We start from the raw sequence: 22,370 nt of genomic DNA, 5'->3' as shown, positions 1-22,370 counted from the left end.
TCAAAAAAGCATTCTTTTCAAATGAATAGTGCTTCTAGCCTTGAGCATTATTGTCAATTTCCTTCTCATCTTCACACCTTTGAGTTGTCTATAGAATCAGTGAGTTGGGAAGAGTGGTGAGCTGAATTTTCAGCTGTGAGTCTTTTGAAGAGACTTTTAAAGAAGGAATTTAACCCTGCTGAAAGAGTTCTTGTTTTTGTTTTAATGAGTTGCTGCTAAGCGTCTATGTAACTGGGAAAGCTGTAACCAATCAGTGGATGACAACATCCCTGGAAGCCTGCGGAAACTAGGTGAGGACTGGGGCGAGTTCCCGTCTTTTCCCTGCCTCATTGTTTTGATCAGCTGTAGGCTCCGCCCTGCAACGAGCCTTTCAGCTTTCCCCGGTAAAATTGTCAAATTCTCTTTCTTGTTTTATTCCATGCCTACCTCCACCCTTTCTTCCCTTGCACCAAACTGTCTTTGGAGACTTGTGAATACTGCAAACTTCATGGCCATGTGGCCACAGACAACAGAAAGTCCTTTTATGGACCCGTCTTGAACATGCCAAAGCCACGTGGGTCATCTTTGAAACCCTGAGATTGCTCAGGGATTACAGAAGAATCATCAGAGCCCTGTGTACCCCATTCCCACACAGCCCCCACATTCTGTGCACTGTAATTCTCCTGCAGCATCAGGAAGCTGAATGGTTCTGTATGTTAATCATCACAGGGTGCTTGGTAAATATGCAGAGGCCTAGTATCCACCTCAAGATTCTAACTCTGTGGTTCCTTGGTGAGACCCAGGAATCTATATTTTTGATAAGCGTCCCCTGTGATTGTAATGCAGGCAGTTCAGACTACTTTCTGAAAAACACACTGGCATGGGCTTTGGTGTCAAGCCTGTGTTTCAGTCCTGTGTTGGTTGCCCTGGATACATTAATATCTTTCCACATTCATCTTTTCCTCCACAATCAAGCAGCTAAGAGAAGCCTTACCCAAGACTGAACTATCCAGGTTTAAGACTAAATTATTACACATTCATAATTCTGGGATAATTCCTTGGGATCAGTTGGTCCTCTGAGGTGAACCTTCATAGGAGTAATTGTAAATGTGAATATCTAAACAATGGTAGATCAAAAAATATTCCATGGGCTAAGTATTGATTACCATTAAAAACATTAATAGACATTTCAGTTGATGGGAGTGCTTGTGGGACCTTACTGGAGAGCTTTTGATGTATAAAAGATATGAATTCTGAGAGGGGAAGAAACTTCTCTTCAGATAAAATTCTACAGGAACAGTAAAATTATATAACCTTAAGAGTCTTTCCGGATGTGTTTGACATTTACCAGGAATATGTCTAGTGACTCACTGGACATTAAACAGACAGTTTTGGGGACTAGCCCCACTTTTTGGTTTAACCCCATAGTAGTTTCCTGACATCTTCAGTAGACCCAATTTCATTCTTGCTGTGTTACAGCTTGCACAAATCTAATATGAAAAATGATAAATATTAATAGAAATTCAAGATCTAATGGAACCCTTCTGGAATCCTTCTGGAAGAAACAAAAAATATTTTCTAGTTTATTCATCCTCCTGCCTCTAGGTGGGACTATTGGTAAAACATTCTGCATTGATTTTGCTTATCTCTTGCTACCAGGATTACAGAATTGCGACACGGGGCAAGGGAGACTGGCTAAACGTGTGTGTGTGTTTCAAGTTTCTCTCTGAGAGAAGTCTTCATGGGATTATTATTTTATTGTATTATTATATTATTTTATTTATTTATTATATTATTATATTATTATTTTTTTGCATACTGGTAAAGATAGTACCTGTTTCATAGGACTCTTTGCCAGCATCAAATGAAACAATGTTTGCAAAGTATTCAGCACAGTGTCTCTTATCGAGTAAGTTAGTGCTGAGCAAATGGAAGCCATTATTATTGAAAGTAAAACTCAAAACACACTGTGACTGGAGCTGATGGCAACTGAACTTCCTGCTACAACTAAACCCAAATGTAGAATCTTGGTTATCTCACATGTTCAGGATATTTGTTCCAATCCCTTTAGTTGTCACCAGTTAGTGGACTCCGGTGTCCTCGTGGTGCCAGCCAGCCCTTCCCTAACTCCTTTGTCTGCAGTACACTGAATGGGGCTGTGTTGATAGGAATTGTCACAGTTGAGGAAATACCACAAAAAAGTAAGAGGAAATGACTTGGATTTTTCATTTCAGAAAGTTCATTCAATCTATATAACCTCCAGTCCAGAAAACCTTCAGAGAAGGCAATGGCATCCCACTCCAGTACTCTTGCCTGGAAAATTCATGGATGGAGGAGCCTGGTGGGCTGCAGTCTATGGGGTCGCTAAGAGTTGGACGCGACTGAGCGACTTCACTTTCACTTTTCACTTTCATGCATTGGAGAAGGAAATGGCAACCCACTCCAGTGTTCTTGCCTTGAGAATCCCAGGGACGGGGGAGCCTGGTGGGCTGCTGTCTATGGGGTCGCACAGAGTTGGACACGACTGAAGTGACTTAGCCTTAGCCAGAAAACCTTGTAGAGGGAAAGAAGTCTGGGTTATCACAAAACTTGGATGCAATGCATCCAAGAATTAGAGATAAGTTTAGGGCCTTACATTTCTCTTGTATTGGGCAGAAAACCATGTGGCAGCTTCAGGAAATCAAAGAAAACCAAATCAATCAAAATAAAGCAAAACAAAGCTTAACTTTTCAAAATCCACTACAGCAGTGGTTTTAGATTGTATTCCTCTGATATCATGGACATCATATATATATATATGTATATGTATATATATATATACACATGGACATCACCAGATGGTCAACACCGAAATCAGATTGATTATATTCTTTGCAGCCAAAGATGGAGAAGCTCTATACAGTCAGCAAAAACAAGACCAGGAGCTGACTGTGGCTCAGACCATTGTGAACTCCTTATTGTCAAATTCAGACTTAAATTGAAGAAAGTAGGGAAAACCACTAGACCATTCAGGTATGACCTAAATCAAATCCCTTATGATTATACAGTGGAAGTGAGAAATAGATTTAAGGGCCTAGATCTGATAGATAGAGTGCCTGATGAACTATGGAATGAGGTTTGTGACATTGTACAGGAGACAGGGATCAAGACCATCCCCATGGAAAAGAAATGCAAAAAAGCAAAATGGCTGTCTGGGGAGGCCTTACAAATAGCTGTGAAAAGAAGAGAAGCAAAAAGCAAAGGAGAAAAGGAAAGATATAAACATCTGAATGCAGAGTTCCAAAGAATAGCAAGAAGAGATAAGAAAGCCTTCTTCAGCGATCAATGCAAAGAAATAGAGGAAAACAACAGAATGGGAAAGACTAGGGATCTCTTCAAGAAAATCAGAGATACCAAAGGAACATTTCATGCAAAGATGGGCTCGATAAAGGACAGAAATGGTATGGACCTAACAGAAGCACAAGATATTAAGAAGAGGTGGCAAGAATACACAGAAGAACTATACAAAAAAGATCTTCATGACTGATAATCACGATGGTGTGATCACTGACCTAGAGCCAGACATCCTGGAATGTGAAGTCAAGTGGGCCTTAGAAAGCATCACTACGAACAAAGCTAGTGGAGGTGATGGAATTCCAGTTGAGCTATTCCAAATCCTGAAAGATGATGCTGTGAAAGTGCTGCACTCAATATGCTAGCACATTTGGAAAACTCAGCAGTGGCCACAGGACTGGAAAAGGTCAGTTTTCATTCCAATCCCAAAGAAAGGCAATGCCAAAGAATGCTCAAACTACCGCACAACTGCACTCATCTCACACCCTCGTAAAGTAATGCTCAAAATTCTCCAAGCCAGGCTTCAGCAATATGTGAACTGTGAACTTCCTGATGTTCAAGCTGGTTTTAGAAAAGGCAGAGGAACCAGAGATCAAATTGCCAACATCCACTGGATCATGGAAAAAGCAAGAGAGTTCCAGAAAAGCATCTATTTCTGCTTTATTGACTATGCCAAAGCCTTTGACTGTGTGGATTACAATAAACTGTGGAAAATTCTTCAAGAGATGGGCATACCAGACCACCTGACCTGCCTCTTGAGAAATTCGTATGCAGGTCAGGAAGCAACAGTTAGAACTGGACATGGAACAACAGACTGGTTCTAAATAGGGAAAGGAGTTCGTCAAGGCTGTATATTGTCACCCTGTTTATTTAACTTCTATGCAGAGTACATCATGAGAAACGCTGGACTGGAAGAAGCACAAGCTGGAATCAAGATTGCTGGGAGAAATATCAATAACCTCAGATATGCAGATGACACCACCCTTATGGCAGAAAGTGAAGAGGAACTCAAAAGCCTCTTGATGAAAGTGAAAGTGGAGAGTGAAAAAGTTGGCTTAAAGCTCAACATTCAGAAAACAAAGATCATGGCATCCAGTCCCATCACTTCATGGGAAATAGATGGGGAAACAGTGGAAACAGTGTCAGACTTTATTTTTGGGGGCTCCAAAATCACTGCAGATGGTGACTGCAGCCATGAAATTAAAAGACGCTTACTCCTTGGAAGGAAAGTTATGACCAACCTAGATAGCATATTCAAAAGCGGAGCATTACTTTGCCAACAAAGGTTCGTCTAGTCAAGGCTATGGTTTTTCCTGTGGTCATGCATGGATGTGAGAGTTGGATTGTGAAGAAGGTTGAGCGCCGAAGAACTGATGCTTTTGAACTGTGGTGTTGGAGAAGACTCTTGAGAGTCCCTTGGACTGCAAGGAGATCCAACCAGTCCATTCTGAAGGAGATCAACCCTGGGATTTCTTTGGAAGGAATGATGCTAAAGCTGAAACTCCAGTAGTTTGGCCACCTCATGCAAAGAGTTGACTCATTGGAGAAGACTCTGATGCTGGGAGGGATTGGGGGCAGGAGGAGAAGGGGACGACAGAGGATGAGATGGCTGGATGGCATCACTGACTCGATGGATGTAAGTGTCAGTGAACTCCGGGAGTTGGTGATGGACAGGGAGGCCTGGTGTGCTTCGATTCATGGGGTCGCAAAGAGTCGGACATGACTGAGTGACTGATCTGATCTGATCTGACAACAAAGTCCATCAGCCAAGGCTGCTGAAGGCAGCAGATACGTGAACCTTCTCCTCAGTGAGTTAGTAAGTCCCTTTCCCCTCCACCTCCTCCCATAGATCAGAGCTTCCAGTGCTGCCCAGAGAGGATCTACCTGGACTTTTTTGTGTCCCTTTCTCATGGAGAGAGTTACCACAGACAGTTATCAAGAGGCAATTGTGTCATTTCTAGTTTTAATAGTTTTCAAGAGGCAATTGCATCATTTTTAAATTTCAGATGCTTAAATTTGGAACTTTGTGAAATTGCATTGTAGGTTGAGGTTTATAGTTGCACTTTTAATTTTCTTTTATGAAAGAGTCGAAAGCAGCCAGGAGACAGCAGGGGAAGAGGATGGAGAAGGGAAGCCTTTGGCATTAAAAGGGTAATAGAGCAACACATTCCTTTTCAACTCTGTTGCCGGAATGGGACACATTTGGTCTGTGTGAACACACTTTCCCACGGGTCCCATGAACAGTAATGGAGGCAGGCTTATTGCCTTGAGAGGAGTGTGGCATTTGGCTCAGTTTGAAATGCCTCAATTAACAGCATTAGTACTTTTGCAGTCCTTGGGGCTAAATGAGATTACCCAGCCTAGGTGTCAAGTGCATTTCTTTAGTTCAATTAATGGGGTGAAACAGAAACAGAAGGCAGAACAGAGCGTTCTCATGTGAGGCCGCTGCTAAATGAAGCAGGCCTGCCAAGCTGGGCCAGGCGACCCTTCAGGGCCGCTCACCTGTTATAGCCACCAGTGCCTCCACAGAGGTGTTCGTAGGACCTCACAATTATATACGTTTCAAATATAGGATGAGATGATTATGGAGAGAATTCCTCACTGAGAAAATGTCTTCCTCCCCATTTTGATCCTTCCTCATAAATACTCAACTCTTAAATTCTTCCACGGAGCTAACAGACCTGAGGGCCTCAAGCTCAGTTTCTAAGATTTCTGGAACCGCATTGCTGCAGAAAGTCATAATTCTTCCTTCTTACAAAGCCCGACATTCAGAATAACTTCTCTAACTTTACTCCTGGGGATAAATTGCTTCTCTCATGAATATAGCTTAATCTCTCAGTCACAGCCTTGCTGGTTCTGATTCTCATATTTCTATCAAGGAGCAAATAAGCATTTGGTCCAGAGAACTGCCCTAAAACATGACATGAAATGAGTGTGAGGATCGAGCACACAAAAGTGGAAGAAACACTTTCCTTAATTTCAGTAGAAGTGAAGATTTTGCTACATCGTTGAGTGTGTGTGTGTGCGTGCTCGGTCGCTTCAGTCAAGTCCGACTCTTTGCAACCCTATGGACTATAGCCTACCAGGCTCCTCTGGGATTCACTAGGCAAGAATACTGGAATGGGTTGCCATTCCCTCCTCCATGGGGAATGGCAAGCCACCTTCCCAACCCAGGGATCGAACCCATGCCTCATGTCTCCTGCATTGGCAGGTGGGCTCTTTACCACTGGTGCCCCTGGGAAGCCCTGGTTGAGTGGGTATTCTTGTTTTATTTCTCACTTGAGCACATTAGCAGAAAGGAATCTTGATTGCCTGATGGGGAAGCTGGAGAAGCGGGATTTGTTGAAAGTTGTTAAAAATAAATTGCTTAAGGAAAAAAGATCTGACCCTGGAGAAACATTTCTGAACAGCACGTACCTAATGTTGAAGGTCACAGAAATTTGGAAATAGAAACTGAGGACATGATAATGATCAGCTGGTATAATGCAAATGTCAAGGCAAAGTATTTACAGAACTAAGACATCCAGCATGACGTTCTGGGAGATGAAGGGACGGATGGTCTCCATATTGCTATTGTAATAGTGGAGGCTTGTTAATGATGAACGGCCTATTCAAGGCATAAACTTCCTCACGCTGAACTTGGTACCGCTGGAATAATTACAAGAGAGGTATGTGAAGGGAAAAATAATGAGATAGTGAGCAGAGTTATTGTCCATTTAGGAACACTTTAAGTATATAATTTTCCAAAGAGGTTCATTACCATTTCTTATATTACTGAGTATAAGCATTTAATTACTATATAAATGAAATGGAAGATAAATTTGAGTTAAGTGGTATAATAAAACTCATTTTACTTTGTGTACACAGAGCAGATTTAAGACTATAGTTTAGAGAGTGCTAGTGTCTATCTCTGTATGTTCTGAAGTAAGCATATTTCTAACTTGTTATGTTCCTGTCCCCTTGCATCATTTGGCTATATTACTATTCCTTGCCTTCTAGAACCATTTATCAGACATTAGATATCCTAGTTCTTAAGTGCTTTTGTGGTAGTAGGTTAGAGGATGTGTATCTCATTATTTGCTTTCCTATTAACAATGAAAAAACAGTATTAACCCAGCTAAAGTCACAAATAAAGCCTCGTTAAATATGGGTTTTATAGAGGGTTTACTATTCACTTTGTGTAGAAGAATCAGATGTATAAGACGAAATTTAAAATGATTAAAATCCAAAGACCTGTAGAATGAGCCCTTTGCCAGACTCTGTCATGCACTCACTGCGGTTAACTCCCAGGAAAAGAATCACAGAAAGTGGGGGGGGGGGCACTCTACACAGAGGGGATAACATGCATGAAGAGTCTGTAGGGCACGTGTTATGTTCTCTAAGGAGCAGAATGCTTCCTGAGTGTTGAATTGTGAATAATCTAACACTTTGACTCACAATCCATTGTTATACAAAGCACCCCCTCTTTTTCTGACTTCGACTTGAATTGCTGTCTGCAATGTGAGATGCCTGCAGACAGAAGAGGCAAGCCTATCAGATTTGGTGACAAATGATCCACTTTGAGGCCATATTATTAAGAATAAGCAACACGACTTTCTTTCAGAGGTTCAGTGACTTTGGAGTTGATCATGCCGATATCGTCTGCGTGCCAGTTATAGCTTACTGGAGTGGGTGAGTAGTATTCTTTGTAATTTAATCTATGTTGTCATGAGATTTTATCAATGTCATCCAATTCCTTAAATTTTCATCATTTTTTCATAATATCAATCTTTTTCCAGCTACTTTTAGTTAGGCTGAACTATTTATATATGTTACTTATCAAACTGTTCTTATAGTTTGATAACTGGTATTTTATAATGTTTAAAAATAGTCACAAAATGTATGTAACATTTCAATATCTGTGTTAATGAGAAAATTTATAAAATCATGAGTTTACTAGATTGTCATCTCTGTGAGGCTGGGAACTAGGTATGTTTTTACACAAAAGTAGCTCACACTTTCACAGTGCTTGTGGTATGCCTTTATGTGGAGTAACTCTTCTAAATCACACAGTGACTCCAGGATGTGGGTCCTACTGTTAGTCTCATTTTACGGATGGACAAAATAAAACAGAGAGAGATTAGTGACCTGCCCAATGTCACACAACCATTAGGTGGTGAAACCAGGCTTTGATCAAAGGCATTCTCTTAACCATGTGTTCTTAACCATGATGTTTTAAAAGATATTCTTAAACACTATGCTTGGCTTACAATAATCATATAATTTATTGTCTAATCTGAGATCCTTATGCAACTGAGACAATACTGATATCTACACAGCAGGAATAAGCTGGAGTTGTCCTGGGCCAACTGGGACCTAGGGTTGACTTAGCTCTGTTGCCTCTTACTAAATAAATGTTTGCTGTGTAAATAAATAAATGGATGGACAGATGGATGACTGAAGTGTTCATATCATTGCATCCATGTGGGTAAGCTGCTGGATGGAATATTTAACTTCAGATAATGAGCTTTATGTTGACTTCATGAGGTAATGTGGTTTGATGGAGATGAATACTGATTCTCAGAGATAATCAAAGAAGGAAGAAAAAATCAGGAAAAGGACTTCTTCCTTTTATAATACTCTTCTATCAGCTCACCAATGGAGCATTAATTCTGGTTCAGAGGAACCTGATGGGAGGAGCGTTCAATGTAGTGACCAGATGGTCAGTGCTGCCATATCAACAGATGGAGTAGGGAGGTGGGGAAACTGCCAAAGCATTGAACACAAAGCGAATTTGAGCCCACAGGGAATGCCCCAGAGGCAGCCCTCCAGTTCTAAATCCAGCAGTCTACAGCAGCACAGCCTAGGTCACGGCTTCCCAGATGTGGTCCCTTGACTCAGGTCCCAGGAGCAATCTTTCAAGAGTACCAATGGAGGGGGAGTACCAATGAGTACCAATGTTAATAGGTCAGTCGTGTCCAACTCTTTGTGACCCCATAGACTATAACTTGCCAGGCTCCTTTGTCCATGGGATTCTCCAGGCAAGATTATTGGAGTGGGTAAGGGGCCTTGGTGGCTCAGACAGTAAAGAATCTGCCTGCAGTGCAGGAGACTCACCAAGGAAGCCCAATGGAGGGGGAGAGGTCTCATAGCCTTTTTGTTTTAAAGGCCATATCAAAAATCATATTTCACCTTTGTGTCTATATTTACTTTGAGGTAGAATTATGTCAGTGTAGTGAGTTAATGCTTATTTTATGATATTCAGTAATATTAATTGGTAGTTATAGATTGAAGGCAGGAGGAGAAGGGGACAACAGAGGATGAGATGGTTGGATGGCATCACCGACTCAATGGACATGAGTTTGAGCAAGCTCCGGGAACTGATGATAGACAGGGAAGCCTGGCGTGCTGCAGTTCATGGGGGTGCAAAGAGTTGGACATGACTGACTGAGTGACTGAACTGAATTGATAGATTGCTTTGATCATAACGATGACAAAAGGAACTGTTTAATACCTATTTAAATGTCCTGTTCGGCTGGCGGAATCTTTACAAACTTTCAGCTTGTAGGAAAGGAAAGAACTAGGGCAAAACAAATGTTGTTGGTCACTAGCTAGGTTGGACATCTGTGTATTTTTGAAAGCTTTCAGTGACTCCTCATTTCTCAGATAAAATGGAGTTTGAACACCTAACTTTGCATTCAAGGCCCTCTACAATCTCACCTCACTCCTCTCCAACTCCTTACCCAAGTCCACTAGCTCAAACTCCTATGTCTTCCCACTGCCCTGAAAACAGACTTTCTGTACTCTCATCTCTGGGAACCATTCTTTACTCTAGAATGCTTTCATGTTTTCTCTATTTATCTGAAACTATTTTTCTAGTCACTCAGGTTTTTAAAGTAGACATTTCTCTGTAAAGATGCTGTGATTCACAGGGAATGAACTGGTTTTTATCTTTCTAATGACCTCCTTTTCCATTTGAAGTCGGTCTTTAAAAATGCTACTTTCTGACCTCAATTCCTACCATCTCCCCCTGCTCCTTCTGCCCTGCCATTCTGTCCTCTGTGTTATTTCCAGAATAGTCCTAGCAGATTGCTACCTCAGGACCTTTGCACTTACTATTCTCTTTACTTCAAATTCTGCCCCCAGAGAAGAGTCATGTGGCTTACTCCTCACCTTCCTGCCTTTTTACAAATGTTCTCCCTCACTCCCTTCATGGTTTCTTTCCAATGTTCTTACATTCAAGAGGCCTTTTCTGACCACATCATATGAAGAGCACTTTTCACCCCAGAACTACCATTTCCCTCTGTCCTCCTTTATTTAGTACCATCTTACTGGGCTGGGCATGTGATCCAGGACAGGTCACTGAGACTCAGTTCTATAACTTTTGTTAGAACTATTAGGAAAGAGAAGCTCTCTTTCTGCTGGAGTTGCTGATTTGTGAGAAAAATAATTTGGGACTGACTGAAACAAAAATTCCTTGATATTGAAACCAATTAGTTGCAGAAAGAAAAGAAAAATGTAAAAAGAAATATCAATCTCCTGGATCAAGCTGGTTTTAGTCCCATAGTCTCTTCTGCTTTGAGTTGGTGTTTTGCTTATATGCTTGTCCTCAGTTACTGAGATATATGCACTTGCTAAAGGCTCTTTGAAGAGAATTAGAAGTTCTTCAAATGAGTGCTAATTAAGTCAGCACAACCCAATAGAAAAAAAAAAATCACTTAATGATTTCTTAAGTTGGCACTTTCTGTTAATTAGTTACATTTTCTTCTAATTAACACTACCAGGATGTAATCTATATAATAATTTTTTGCCTTGCAAATTTTAATAAGAGCAGAAATGTGAAGGAATGCTGATTTTTAAAGGGCTCCAAAGAACATTTTTCCTGGGTGTCACAATGTTGAAAGATTACATTTGTAGATGTCTTTTAGTCACTCAGCCAATTTCTAGTTCAATTCAATTGTTCAAACATAAAAGTGTTGATAATTTATTGTCCTCAGGGTACATGAATTTTACCATAATCAGTAATTAGTTAACTCAGGGAATTTTATGAGAATATCCAGTTAATTTTGGTCATCTCTGTGTTCTTTTAATATTTTCCTTCTAATTAAATATGCCAGCAACACCTTAAACCATGATGTTGAATTTTCATCTCTAATTTTCAAATTCAGGTTAGTGAGTGGCTTTGAATTCTAATCAAGTCATAGCATCCCTATATTTCAACCTATGTCCTATAACTATTACCTATAAGATGCCAATGCTTTGGAAAACTTTAAATTACCTTGACTGTAACATGTTCTCTACTACTGTAGTTAGTTATTAATATCTGTTGGAAACAGACTCGAAGGACAGTAATTACATTAATACAGTTTTACTATGAGAACAAAGTTATAAAGGACAGCAAAAAGTCTGATAAATTTTTCTAAAACAACTTCTTATATATATATATTTCGGGTTAGTCACTTAGTTTCCTCCTTTTGAAATCCAACTGTATAACAACAATTGGCCAAATACGATAAATAATATTTAAAGAAATACTCATTGGATGTTAAGAGAACTTCACGAGTAAAAACTGAAATTGTGATCAGGATTGACACAATATAGGAAGACTTTCCAACTATAAAGGTTAAGACAAAAAGTAGTTTTGGGTTCAGAAAATTTAATCTAGGATTTACGATCTTTAAGTCTTGTTATTTGATGATATATGGCAACCCACTCCAGTACTCCTGCCTGGAGAACTCCATGGACAGAAAGGCCTGGAGGACTACAGTCCATAGAGTCTCAAAGGGTCGGATACAACTGAAGCGACTTAGCACACACGCACAGGTAAGTGTGTGCATTTGTGTGATTGTGTGTATATGTAGGTATATACAAGCACATAAACACACACACACTTTTGGGTTTGCTCTGCACTCCCTGTTAAAGAATTCAGTTTTTAGGAAAAGAGCTATCTTCATTTTCTTTGTAGGTATCCAACGCAGAAGTGTTTAATTTATTGGCTGACTTTTTACAAGCATCTAAATGAAATTTAAAATTATTATAAATGCCATTTCCAGTCACGTTATAAGATCATGCATGCAGCATATTTTTAGTGATGTGGTTCTAAAAATGTACCATGATAAAGTCAGTGAAAAGTACAACATAGTAATTTTATTTGAATTAATCAAGAGCATCTTGATGGGATGGACTTCCATAATCACAAAACTGGTACCCCTATATTCAAGCATAATTTCTGTCTCTATGTACATAGTCCTTGGGGTTTCTGAATGTCTTCCACTTTTAATACCCTTGGCTTTTTTTATTCAGCTGATTGTGGAAAATTAAAGATTTAGTTCTGTAAGAAAAGCTCTTGGATACAAATAAAGAACAATGGAAAAAAGAGAAAAAATGCCATCAAGGCTTAGATATGAATACAGGAAGATACTCATAGATTCCAGAGAGGGTACTAACCTTGGATGAACTAACTTCAAGGACAGGCACTGAAGCCTAGGGGACAGGGGCAAGCCCCGGGGGTGAACAGCATTTCTGGGCAGGAAACATCTCAGCGGGGTACCTGGTGCTTTTTTGTTCCAAGGAAAACCATCCACGATGCGGACTCTGAGAGGGAGGACTCAAAGCTTTGGCCCCTCGCCCCATGCAACCCCTGGAGGCGCCTTATCTAAGGCTGTGCTTTCCTGACAGTGAGGATAGGCTAAGGCAGGGAGGCTTTTATCAAAAGGGACCCAAGATAGGGAAAAGGCACTAAAGCATTAAAATTCAGTGTCTGAGACCTTTGGTTTTAACTACCCTCAAAGCAGCAGATTTTACTTGAACTAGTCTGGATCTATGTCTAGAAGACCTACATGTGTTGGAATGCTTTAGGTTCAGGCATCATTGTCTCTTGGAACTTCTGCTAGAAGTGTGTGTGTGTGTGTGTGTGTGTGTGAAAGAGGAGGGGGCAGGGAAGGGAGAGAGGGGTAGAGAGAGAAGGTAAGAAGGGAGAGCAGAATTAAAAAACCTATGGATATTGAAGCTCCAACTAAAATCTTAATTTATCTACTTAAAAAGTAACTGTAATAGATATCAGTACTATATGTAACTTTGTTCTGTATTTTCCAGTGTTAAATAAGTGTTAGTCCACTCAGTCGTGTCCAATACTTTGTGATCCGACAGCCTATAAACCTCCAGGCTCTTCCGTCCATGGGATTTCCCAGGCAAGAATACTGGAGTGGGCACCCATGCCCTTCTCCAGGGGATTTACTTGACTCAGGGATCGAACCTGGGTCTCCTGCATTGCAGGGAGATTCTTAACTGCCTGAGCCACCAGTGAAGCCCTCTATTTCCCAAGTCTCCTGTAAATGTGTTATTATGCTTTCATAATTTAAAAAACAAACAAAAAAACCTATGAATAAGTTACCTTTCTTCTTTCCTCTGCAGCCTCCAGTTTTTTCTGGATCTCCTCCAGGGACAGGTCTTTCTTCTTGGGAGAAGCTAAAGTTCGTGGAGCTTCTGAGATGGGAGATGGTGGTTTTAAGATCAGCTCAAAAGCCTGGCCAGAGGCACGCTTGTTGATTTGCTTCACTTCCATATCTGAGAGATGAATATTTGAGAAGGTTAAGCATACAGAACACAGGCACGCATTTACTTAAATAATTTGCACTCTGGCAGTTAAAAGTGGCCTTGTTATTCTGATGAAGATGAATAAAATGCTACATGTGATCATTTGCTCTACCTTGTTTTGAACATATAAGACCTCTTTCTTTAGTATATTTAAGGATCTATTTTAACTGAATAAATACTTACAGTGTTAGGAAATTCAACACTGTCCATAGGGAGTTAAATCATGGTAGGCATGCCCAGAAAAAAGTTAGCCTGACTCAGTTTTAAACTAAACTTTATTTTCCTTTTGAATAAACAGGAGCCTCATGTGAAAATCAAGTAGCTCAGATTAAGGTTTATTTATTTTTTGGGAAATCACCTTAGTTGGAAACATTTGGAAACATAGTTGGAAACTAATTAATGAGGAAAGTAGCAAAGTCCTCCAGTTCTCACACCTAATCCTATGGTTGGGAATCACAGGAGCTGGGTTACAACCAATATTACATTCAATATTAGCCTTGAATGGTTGGAAATACTGGGTTGGCCAAACAAACATTTTGGCCAACACAATATTCAACCCATTCAAGGCTAATGTGCAGGGTTTCCTACTGGTTTCTGTTTTGCCCTTCAGTGTGGCTGTTGATCTGAGTCATCAAGCAGCATAACGTCAGCCCTGGGGAGGACACTGTCATGGGAGCCCCTGTCTTCAAGGTGCTTACAGTCTAATGAAGACAGTAAGGCAGAGTCCCACGGTAATGCCTTTGCTTGTACTTTGTTGCTACTTGGAATGCTTCATCATTCCCCGGCTGTAGACAGGAGCCGGGGGTGGGGGGGGGAAGAAGCATTGTGATGGTTATCTAATTTGTACACTCTGTACTTTTGAACAATATTTACATTCAACAACTGCATAATTGCATAATAAGTCAATGGAAAAAAACCTGAAAATAAATGCATAATATGATTCAAAATATAAAAATATAATTTATAAAATAAAATAGAGTGACAGCTAGCATCTGCTAGGACATTAAGGCAATTACACATCTTACAGCTTAGTGAAATACGCTGATTTTAAAAAGCTCATTAGACAACTCTCAACAGTGTTTTTGATTTTCATCCTCAGACTGCATCCCTCTCATTTCAGCCCCCTGTTTCTTGTTCTGTCCTATGAACCCACCCAAATTTAGGCTACTCTCTGTTGTGCATCACCATCTTTCAAGTATTTTAAAATAGTTACAATCTTCCATTTCAATTTTTTCCCCAGGTTAAAACATTGGCAGTGCCCCAAAATGACACTGTTTTTAGATCCTTACTGCTACATCACTCCCTAACTTCACAGGGCTTGCTAATTTATTAATGTCCCTTGAAAATTGTGGTAACCAAGCTGGCCAGGTTTCCAGGCAAGTTCTCACTAGAGCAGAGCAAAGAAGAAATATCACTTCTCTTGATGTGACTATTTGCTTCCATTAAATTCTTTTAGCAATCTGATTAGCGTATTTTGAGGTTGTGGTCTAGACTGATGCCAGGTGAACAGGAACTGAACTTATTTAGATCTATGAATGTTAACAGATCATATGTGTACGCTCAGTTGCTAATCATGTCTCTTTGTGACCCCATGGACTGTAGCCCACCAGGCTCCTCTGTCCACGGGATTCTCCAGGCAAGAATACTGGAGTAGGTTGCCATTTCCTTCTCCAGGGGATCTACGCAATCCAGGGATTGAACCTGCATCTCCTGCATCTTCTGCATTGGCAGGCATGTCTCTACCACAAGTACCACCTGGGAAGTGTGCTCATACAAAGTCAGTTCAACAAGTATATTAAAAATGATGTGGGTTTTTTCACAATTATAAAAATATTCAAAATCTTTGTGAAGGCATCCAAATTTGTACTTATACCTTAAGTACAATTCTATAAAAAATATGTAAACTTATGGAAAAGGATTTCAAGAGAACAGCAGCAAACAAAAATCACTTGTTTGATAAAGTGATGGGATTTTAAATGGATAGAATTAGAAACTCCAAAACCAGAACTGCCTGAATTTGCATCCATATAGCGATCCCTGGGTCAGGAAGATCCTCTGGAGAAGGGAATGGCTACCCTCTCCAGTACTCTTGCCTAGAGAATCCCATGGACAGAGAAGCCTGGCAGGCTACAGTTCATGGAATCGCAAAGAGTCAGACATGACTGAGCGACTGCTACTACTACTGCTACTACTACTGCTACTAGTAAGCCCTTCTTACTAGGCGTGTGATACTGGGAAGATTTTCTTTTCCTCATCTAAAAGATGCAGATGAAAAGCACCTTTCTCACAAGACCATGGTGAAATTAAAAGATAAAGGATACTTGTCCAAATCAATCAAATTACATACATTAAATATGTGCAGGCTTTTGTATGTTACTTCAATACAGCAGTTAAAAAAATTCAATTGTGAACAAGTTCCAAAAAGATTTTAAAGGATACTAAATGTAAAGCACAGGCTTTATAAATGTAAACAATTCTTCTTCTTATTATTAATTCTTATTATAATGTTGGTCTACAGTAAATGCTTGTTGTAATGTTGTCTACAATAAATATTGTCCAGTACAGAAACACAAGGCAAGGTTAAAGACTTTGGGAATTTGAAATTCTCTACCAATTCTTTAAGGAAATAGTGCATGAGCCATGGTAAACTGTCTTTCTGACTTCTAAGACTCAGCTTATATACAGCTTCTGATTTTCAGTTCCCCCTCTGCAATCCCTAAGAAGGCACACACCATCACTATCTTCTGTGTCCTACCAGTAAATGTGTATAACCTCTGTCTTAACCGCACTGTGCTCCACTCGCTGGCTATCTGCATGCTGTAGTTCTCCTCTCCAAGGCCATGAGTGCCTGGAAGAGGCTTTAGCCATGCTTGTCATTGGCTTTCCTGAGCCACAGTCATCACTGAAGCCCCAGTGACAACACATGGTGATACATCAGTGCCTCAGAAGAGCAGTCCAGTGTATTTGCTGACTGCATGGACTTACGCAAAGTAAGCATGGGCCTGCCTGCTAATGAGAATTTTGGTTGGAAACTGAAACTTTTGTGCATGAAAGGCATTCCCTTGTGAAACAGTTAATTCATATTCATGATAGAATCAGTTTGGAAGAAAAACTCCTTTGAGTCCTGCAGTGTTTTAAAGGCATAGAAGCCGTTAACTGCCATACATCCCTTTGCCTTACCTGTAATGTATTTCCTTACACACACAGAAGAGAAAAAATTGTCATGAGCCAAACAGGTAGCCAAACGTCCCTCATTTTTACTACACATGTAACAGCACCAAACATTTAGATAAGTGGACAGAAATAAGTGAAGATGGGCTTCCCAGGTGGTGCTAGTGGTAAAGAATTTGTCTACTAATGCAGGAGATGCAAGGGACGTGGGTTTGATCCCTGGGTCAGGACGATCCCCTGGAGAAAGAAATGGCAGCCCACTCCAGTACTCTTGCCTGGGAAATCCCATGGACAGAGGAGCCTGACGGGCTATGGTCCATGGGGTCGCAAAGAGTGGGACATGAGTGCATTGAGCACATATACATCACGTCAAGTGAAGATGGTATTGTTGATAATGACAGCTACCATTCTCAATGCTTACAAGAAGACAGGCTCTGTGCTAAACATGAAACCATTTAAATGCCACAAACTTGCGTTAAACCATTTAAACTCCACAAAAACGCCGGTAGGAAGATACTAGAGTTAAATAAGGCTCAAAGAATCTGAGTTACCTACCCAAGGTCAGGCAGATAGTGGCAGAACCAGGATGGTCATCAAACTAAGCAGAATGAACAAGGATAAATCAAACCAAAAGGTTTTCACTGCAAAATAAGGTTCACAGCTATGCCAATCATTTACCCTCTTTATCTGGACTTCAGTCATAAGTCAGTTTTATTATTGGAACATTAGGTTGTTGAGATGCATACAGAAAGTATGGGGATTTTATAAAGAGCATGTGTACTAAGTTGTTTCTGTCGTGTCCGACTCTTGGCAATGCCATGGACTATAGACTACAAGGCTCCTCTGTCCAGTCCTATGGACAGAGGAGCAATAATACTCCAGGCAATAATACTGGAGTGAGTTGCCATGTCCTTCTCCAGGGATCTTCTCAACCCAGGAATCAAACCCACGTCTTTTATGTCTCCTGCATTGGTGCTAGCGCCACCTGAGAAACCCTCATAAAGACTATATTAAAGCATAAACTGTTGGTGGCTGATTTTCTTTCCTGAGTTTTCTAACTATAAAGCATTTTTTTGCAAACGGTGATCTCTAATTATAGCTTAGTGTATTATGTTATTTGCAAAGAGAAGCTTTGAACATATTGTGGATATTGATATGCTGGATAAGATGGCTAATAACAGCTCAGCCATCTTTCTTAAGAGACATTAATGTGCTGTTATTAGCATCAAACTCATATTGTTTTCAGCAAATAGCAATCAATAAGACCCATTAGCTAGATCCGGCAAGTCAATAGTAAGATCTACAAAATATTGATTTCATTATATGAGGAGCTGTGAAAGAGAAACAACCACATCCAAGCTTTTTAAGCTGGTCCAGCCAGCAGGGGCATTTTGTAGGCAACTCACCATCGTAAGTGTAGATGTTGATGTTGCGAGGTTCCGGGTAGAAGCAAGAGCAGATCAGGGACAGCATGGACAGTTCCTTCATTTTTTCCTTGTAGGCTGAAACAAACAGCGCAAGATTAGTATCTCTCATTTCCTGAATTTCCTCTGAATGCTTCATTTCACCTGAATGATTGTTATAGCCTCCTGTAGAATGAATGTTGGTAGGGACTCTCTCTCACAAATTCGATGGAAACAGAACTCTTGGGTGCATATTTCTTATTACAGAGGACATAAAAGGCAAATTACTGCAGGTTAGATAAGAAGTGAGGGGAAGGGAGCTAAAGAAAAACAGGAAGGTAGAAGGAATTGAGATCCAGCAAGGTAGGAGGGAGAGACAGGAAAGATATGGAGGAAACAGAAACAGACAAAATGGACAGAGATAGGTTCATTCTATACATGTGTGCGCAGGTCTGTTGTATATAAGTCAGTTTCAGGAGGTGTGCTTTGTTAAATCTGAATGGCCACATATTCATTTGGGAAGAGGCAGAGAACTCATCAGGACAATTATTAAGCAAATACATCCTCCAGGGAGCAGTGCTGCTGCCTTCTCTTCATGCCCAAGTGCACTTTCATTTATCTCCCTCTTTCCACAAACAAACCTGGACCAGAGATCTGATAAGGATCTCCCTTCCTCTCTGCATGCTCAGTTTGGATGCCAAGCAGCTGCAGGGATTCGGACCTCCTTCCTCCTTCACCACCCCCCAACTCCCATTTCATTTTTCCCTTTTCCCCTCAAGAAGCCTCCTGCCTAGGTGACCGTGGGGGCCTCTTATCACTATTGGCCATCACTGAGACAACAGATGGGGATAAGGAGGTGGGATTCTCTAACCTTTGTTGATTCTTAATTCTCAAGAATAATAAATTAAGGAAAATGAAAGAAGAATCATAGAGAGACTTTGTTCACTAACTTATGAGAACATATAAACAGATGGTGAGGTCCTAACATATTGAACCTCACAGGGAGCTAGTGCCTCTTGGCAGGGTCTTCTGATGGTTATGCAACCCATGGGAGAGGAGTACCTTGGGAAGGTGAGAACTCGCAGAAGATTGTTTGGGGATTATTGCCAGGTGCATCTGCAGTTAGCCAGTAGAAAATAGATTCAATATCTGGATGCTTTAGAGATACACAAATTTAAGTTGGGAAGGTTCTAAGAGATCATTTAGTCAACTGTCCACCCACCTTACCATCAATTTTCAAAGGAAATGGACCACAGAGGCTGATGCCATATATGGCTAGTGACAAAGTTGCGGTCTTGAGAAAATGTAGTAAATCAAGGTCTTAAGATTGCCAAGAGGTTTCTAGCTACTTGTAAAATTGTCTAGGCAAGAATACTGGAGTGGGTAGCCATTCCCTTCTCCAGGGGATCTCCCCAAACTAGGGATCGAACTTGGATCTCCTGCATTGTAGGCAGATTCTTTACCATCTGAGCCACCAGGGAAGCCCTGTGAACAGCATACAAAGGTCAAATATTGCCATATTGCATACGGTGCAACCTAACACATCCTGAGCCTCTGTCTAAAAGAATCTCCTTCCCTATTTAATTTCCTTATAATAAGCAACACAATTTGCCTTGTACCAAAACAGTTCTGCTAATACCTATTCTCTGAGATTTTATTGATTGCCTCTGGAATTTTAGAAGGCTGAAACCATGTGTCTTTGTCTTATGTGACTATTTAGTTAATAAAAGTATGTCCCTTATAAAGGTTCAAGCCAATCTTCACATGGATGTTCAGTGTGAATCACAATATCACATAAGAACATTCTGTGGTTCAATGTGTATAATTCCATGAACAGATTAAAACCAAACAGCAAGCCTTTGTAGCTTGTAAGGTTTTTAGTAAGAGGATGCCATATGGTATCTGAAATGCTTTGCAAAATTAAACACATATTAGAAGCACATGTTAAAGATATCAACCTTATTAGGGAAGGACAATCCAAAAGCAAAATAAAAGATATTTTGTCTCATAGGAAAGGGTACCCTCCTACACTGTTGGTGCAGATAAGTGCAGCCACTATGGAAAACAGTATGGAGTTTCTTTTAAAAATCTAGAAAATGAACTACCATATGATCCAGCAATCCCTCTCCTGGGCATATATTCAGAAAAGATGAAAACTCTAAATTGGAAAGATACATGCACCCCAATGTTCATAGCAACAAATAGCCAAGGCATAGAAACAACCCGAGTTCCCATCAACTATATTTATGTATTATATACTATTCCCATAATACATTATATATATATAAGAGAATGATATATTGCCATTTGCAGCAACATAGATAGACCTAGAGAACATCAAACTAAGTGAAGTCAGTCAGACAGAGAAACACAAATATTACATGATATCACTTTTATGTGGAACCTAAAAAATAATACAAATGAATCTATATCCAAAACAGAAACAGACTCATAGACAGAAAACAAACTTACAGTTACCAAAGTGGAGAGGAATTGGGGGCAGGGATAAATGATAAGTATGGAATTAACAGGTACAAACTACTACACATAAAATAGATAAGCAACAAGGCTTTACCGTATGGCACAGGAAACAATATTCAATATCTTGTAATAACCTATAATGGAAAGTAATCTGAAAAAAATATAACGGAATCACTTTGTTGTACAGCTGAAACTAACACAATATTGTAAATCAACTATACTTCAATTAAAAAAAAGAGACTTTCCTTCTTATAGCGGTAATAGATTAAAGGTGTAGAAGAAAAAGATTTTCTGCAAAAGAAAACACTCTTCACCATCAGTCCTTAGTTTCTTGGAAATGCAGCTCACTAATTTTCAGTAAGGTCACTCACTGCTCTAATTGTGCTTGATATGGGTGTATATGTTGTCAGGAACCTGCACGTTCGGCGCCCATGTGTAATGTATAACTGTGATTGATAGAAACGCTGTTTTTCCTACTCTAAGGTGCTCTAGGGACAACCCCAGTTGATATCTGTGGATGATTTCTTTCTTGTGTGTGATTTCTTTAATAGCATCCCTCTTTTTCACTGGGGTATAGTAGCTTTACAATGTTGTTAGTTTCTGCTGTGAATTTAAGTGAGTCAGCTATGTCTGTTCAGATATCCCGGCCCTTTTGGACCTCCCTCCCACCCCATCTAGATCATCACAGAGCACCGAACTGAGCTCCCTGCTGTAGATAGTAGGTTCCCACTAGCTACCTGCTTTACACATGACAGTGCACTTGGTTATTTTTAAAAATCAGGGCCTGTGACTCTACATGGCATGATTGACTCTGTCTAGCAGTAGATATGGAGAAGGCAATGGCACTCCATTCCAGTACTCTTGCCTGGGAAATCCCATGGATGGAGGAGCCTCGTAGGCTACAGTCCATGAGGTCGCTAAGAGTCAGACATGACTGAGCGACTTCACTTTCACTTTTCACTTTCATGCATTGGAGAAGTAAATGGCAACCCACTCCAGTGTTCTTGCCTGGAGAATCCCAGGGACAGAGGAGCCTGACTGACGACTGATGCGACTTAGCAGCAGCAGCAGCAGCAGCAGTAGATATGGCGTAGATTTTCACTCCTATAGTTGCTCTGAATCCTAGGCAACCCCTTAAAGCCAGTTGAAACCACAGCCCAAGGAAATTCTGATTGTTGCCAGGTAGCAAAGTAAGTAAGTAATTAAATGTTAATTGCTCAGTCGTGCCCGACTCTTTGCGACCCCATGGACTGCAGCCCACCAGGCTCCTCTGTCCATGAGATTTTCCAGGCAAGGATACTGGAGTGGGTTGCCATTTCCTTCTCCAGGGGATCTTCCCAACCCAGGGGTCGAACCCGGGCCTCCTGCACTGCAGGCAGGTTCTTTACCGGCTGAGTTGCAAGGTAGCAAAGGCAGCCTGTGAAGATG

At 40.5% G+C, this 22,370-nt stretch overlaps 1 protein-coding gene across 1 annotated transcript in view; it reads right to left on the bottom strand.

The window, feature by feature from the left end:
• Positions 1-22,370, bottom strand: part of STMN2 (stathmin 2) — a 57,945-nt gene that overhangs the window by 9,944 nt on the left and 25,631 nt on the right. Inside the window, exons 2-3 of the mRNA XM_061439055.1 lie at positions 18,465-18,560; positions 13,685-13,857 (exon numbers count right to left, since the gene is read on the bottom strand). Coding sequence (XP_061295039.1) covers positions 13,685-13,857; positions 18,465-18,560 — 269 coding nt within the window. The remainder of the gene's footprint in view (positions 1-13,684; positions 13,858-18,464; positions 18,561-22,370) is intronic.

Source organism: Bos javanicus, chromosome 14 (genome assembly GCF_032452875.1).
Source record: "Bos javanicus breed banteng chromosome 14, ARS-OSU_banteng_1.0, whole genome shotgun sequence".
NCBI lineage: Eukaryota > Metazoa > Chordata > Mammalia > Artiodactyla > Bovidae > Bos > Bos javanicus.
Note: the sequence above shows the minus strand (reverse complement) of the source record. Positions and strands in the feature narration are given on the sequence as shown.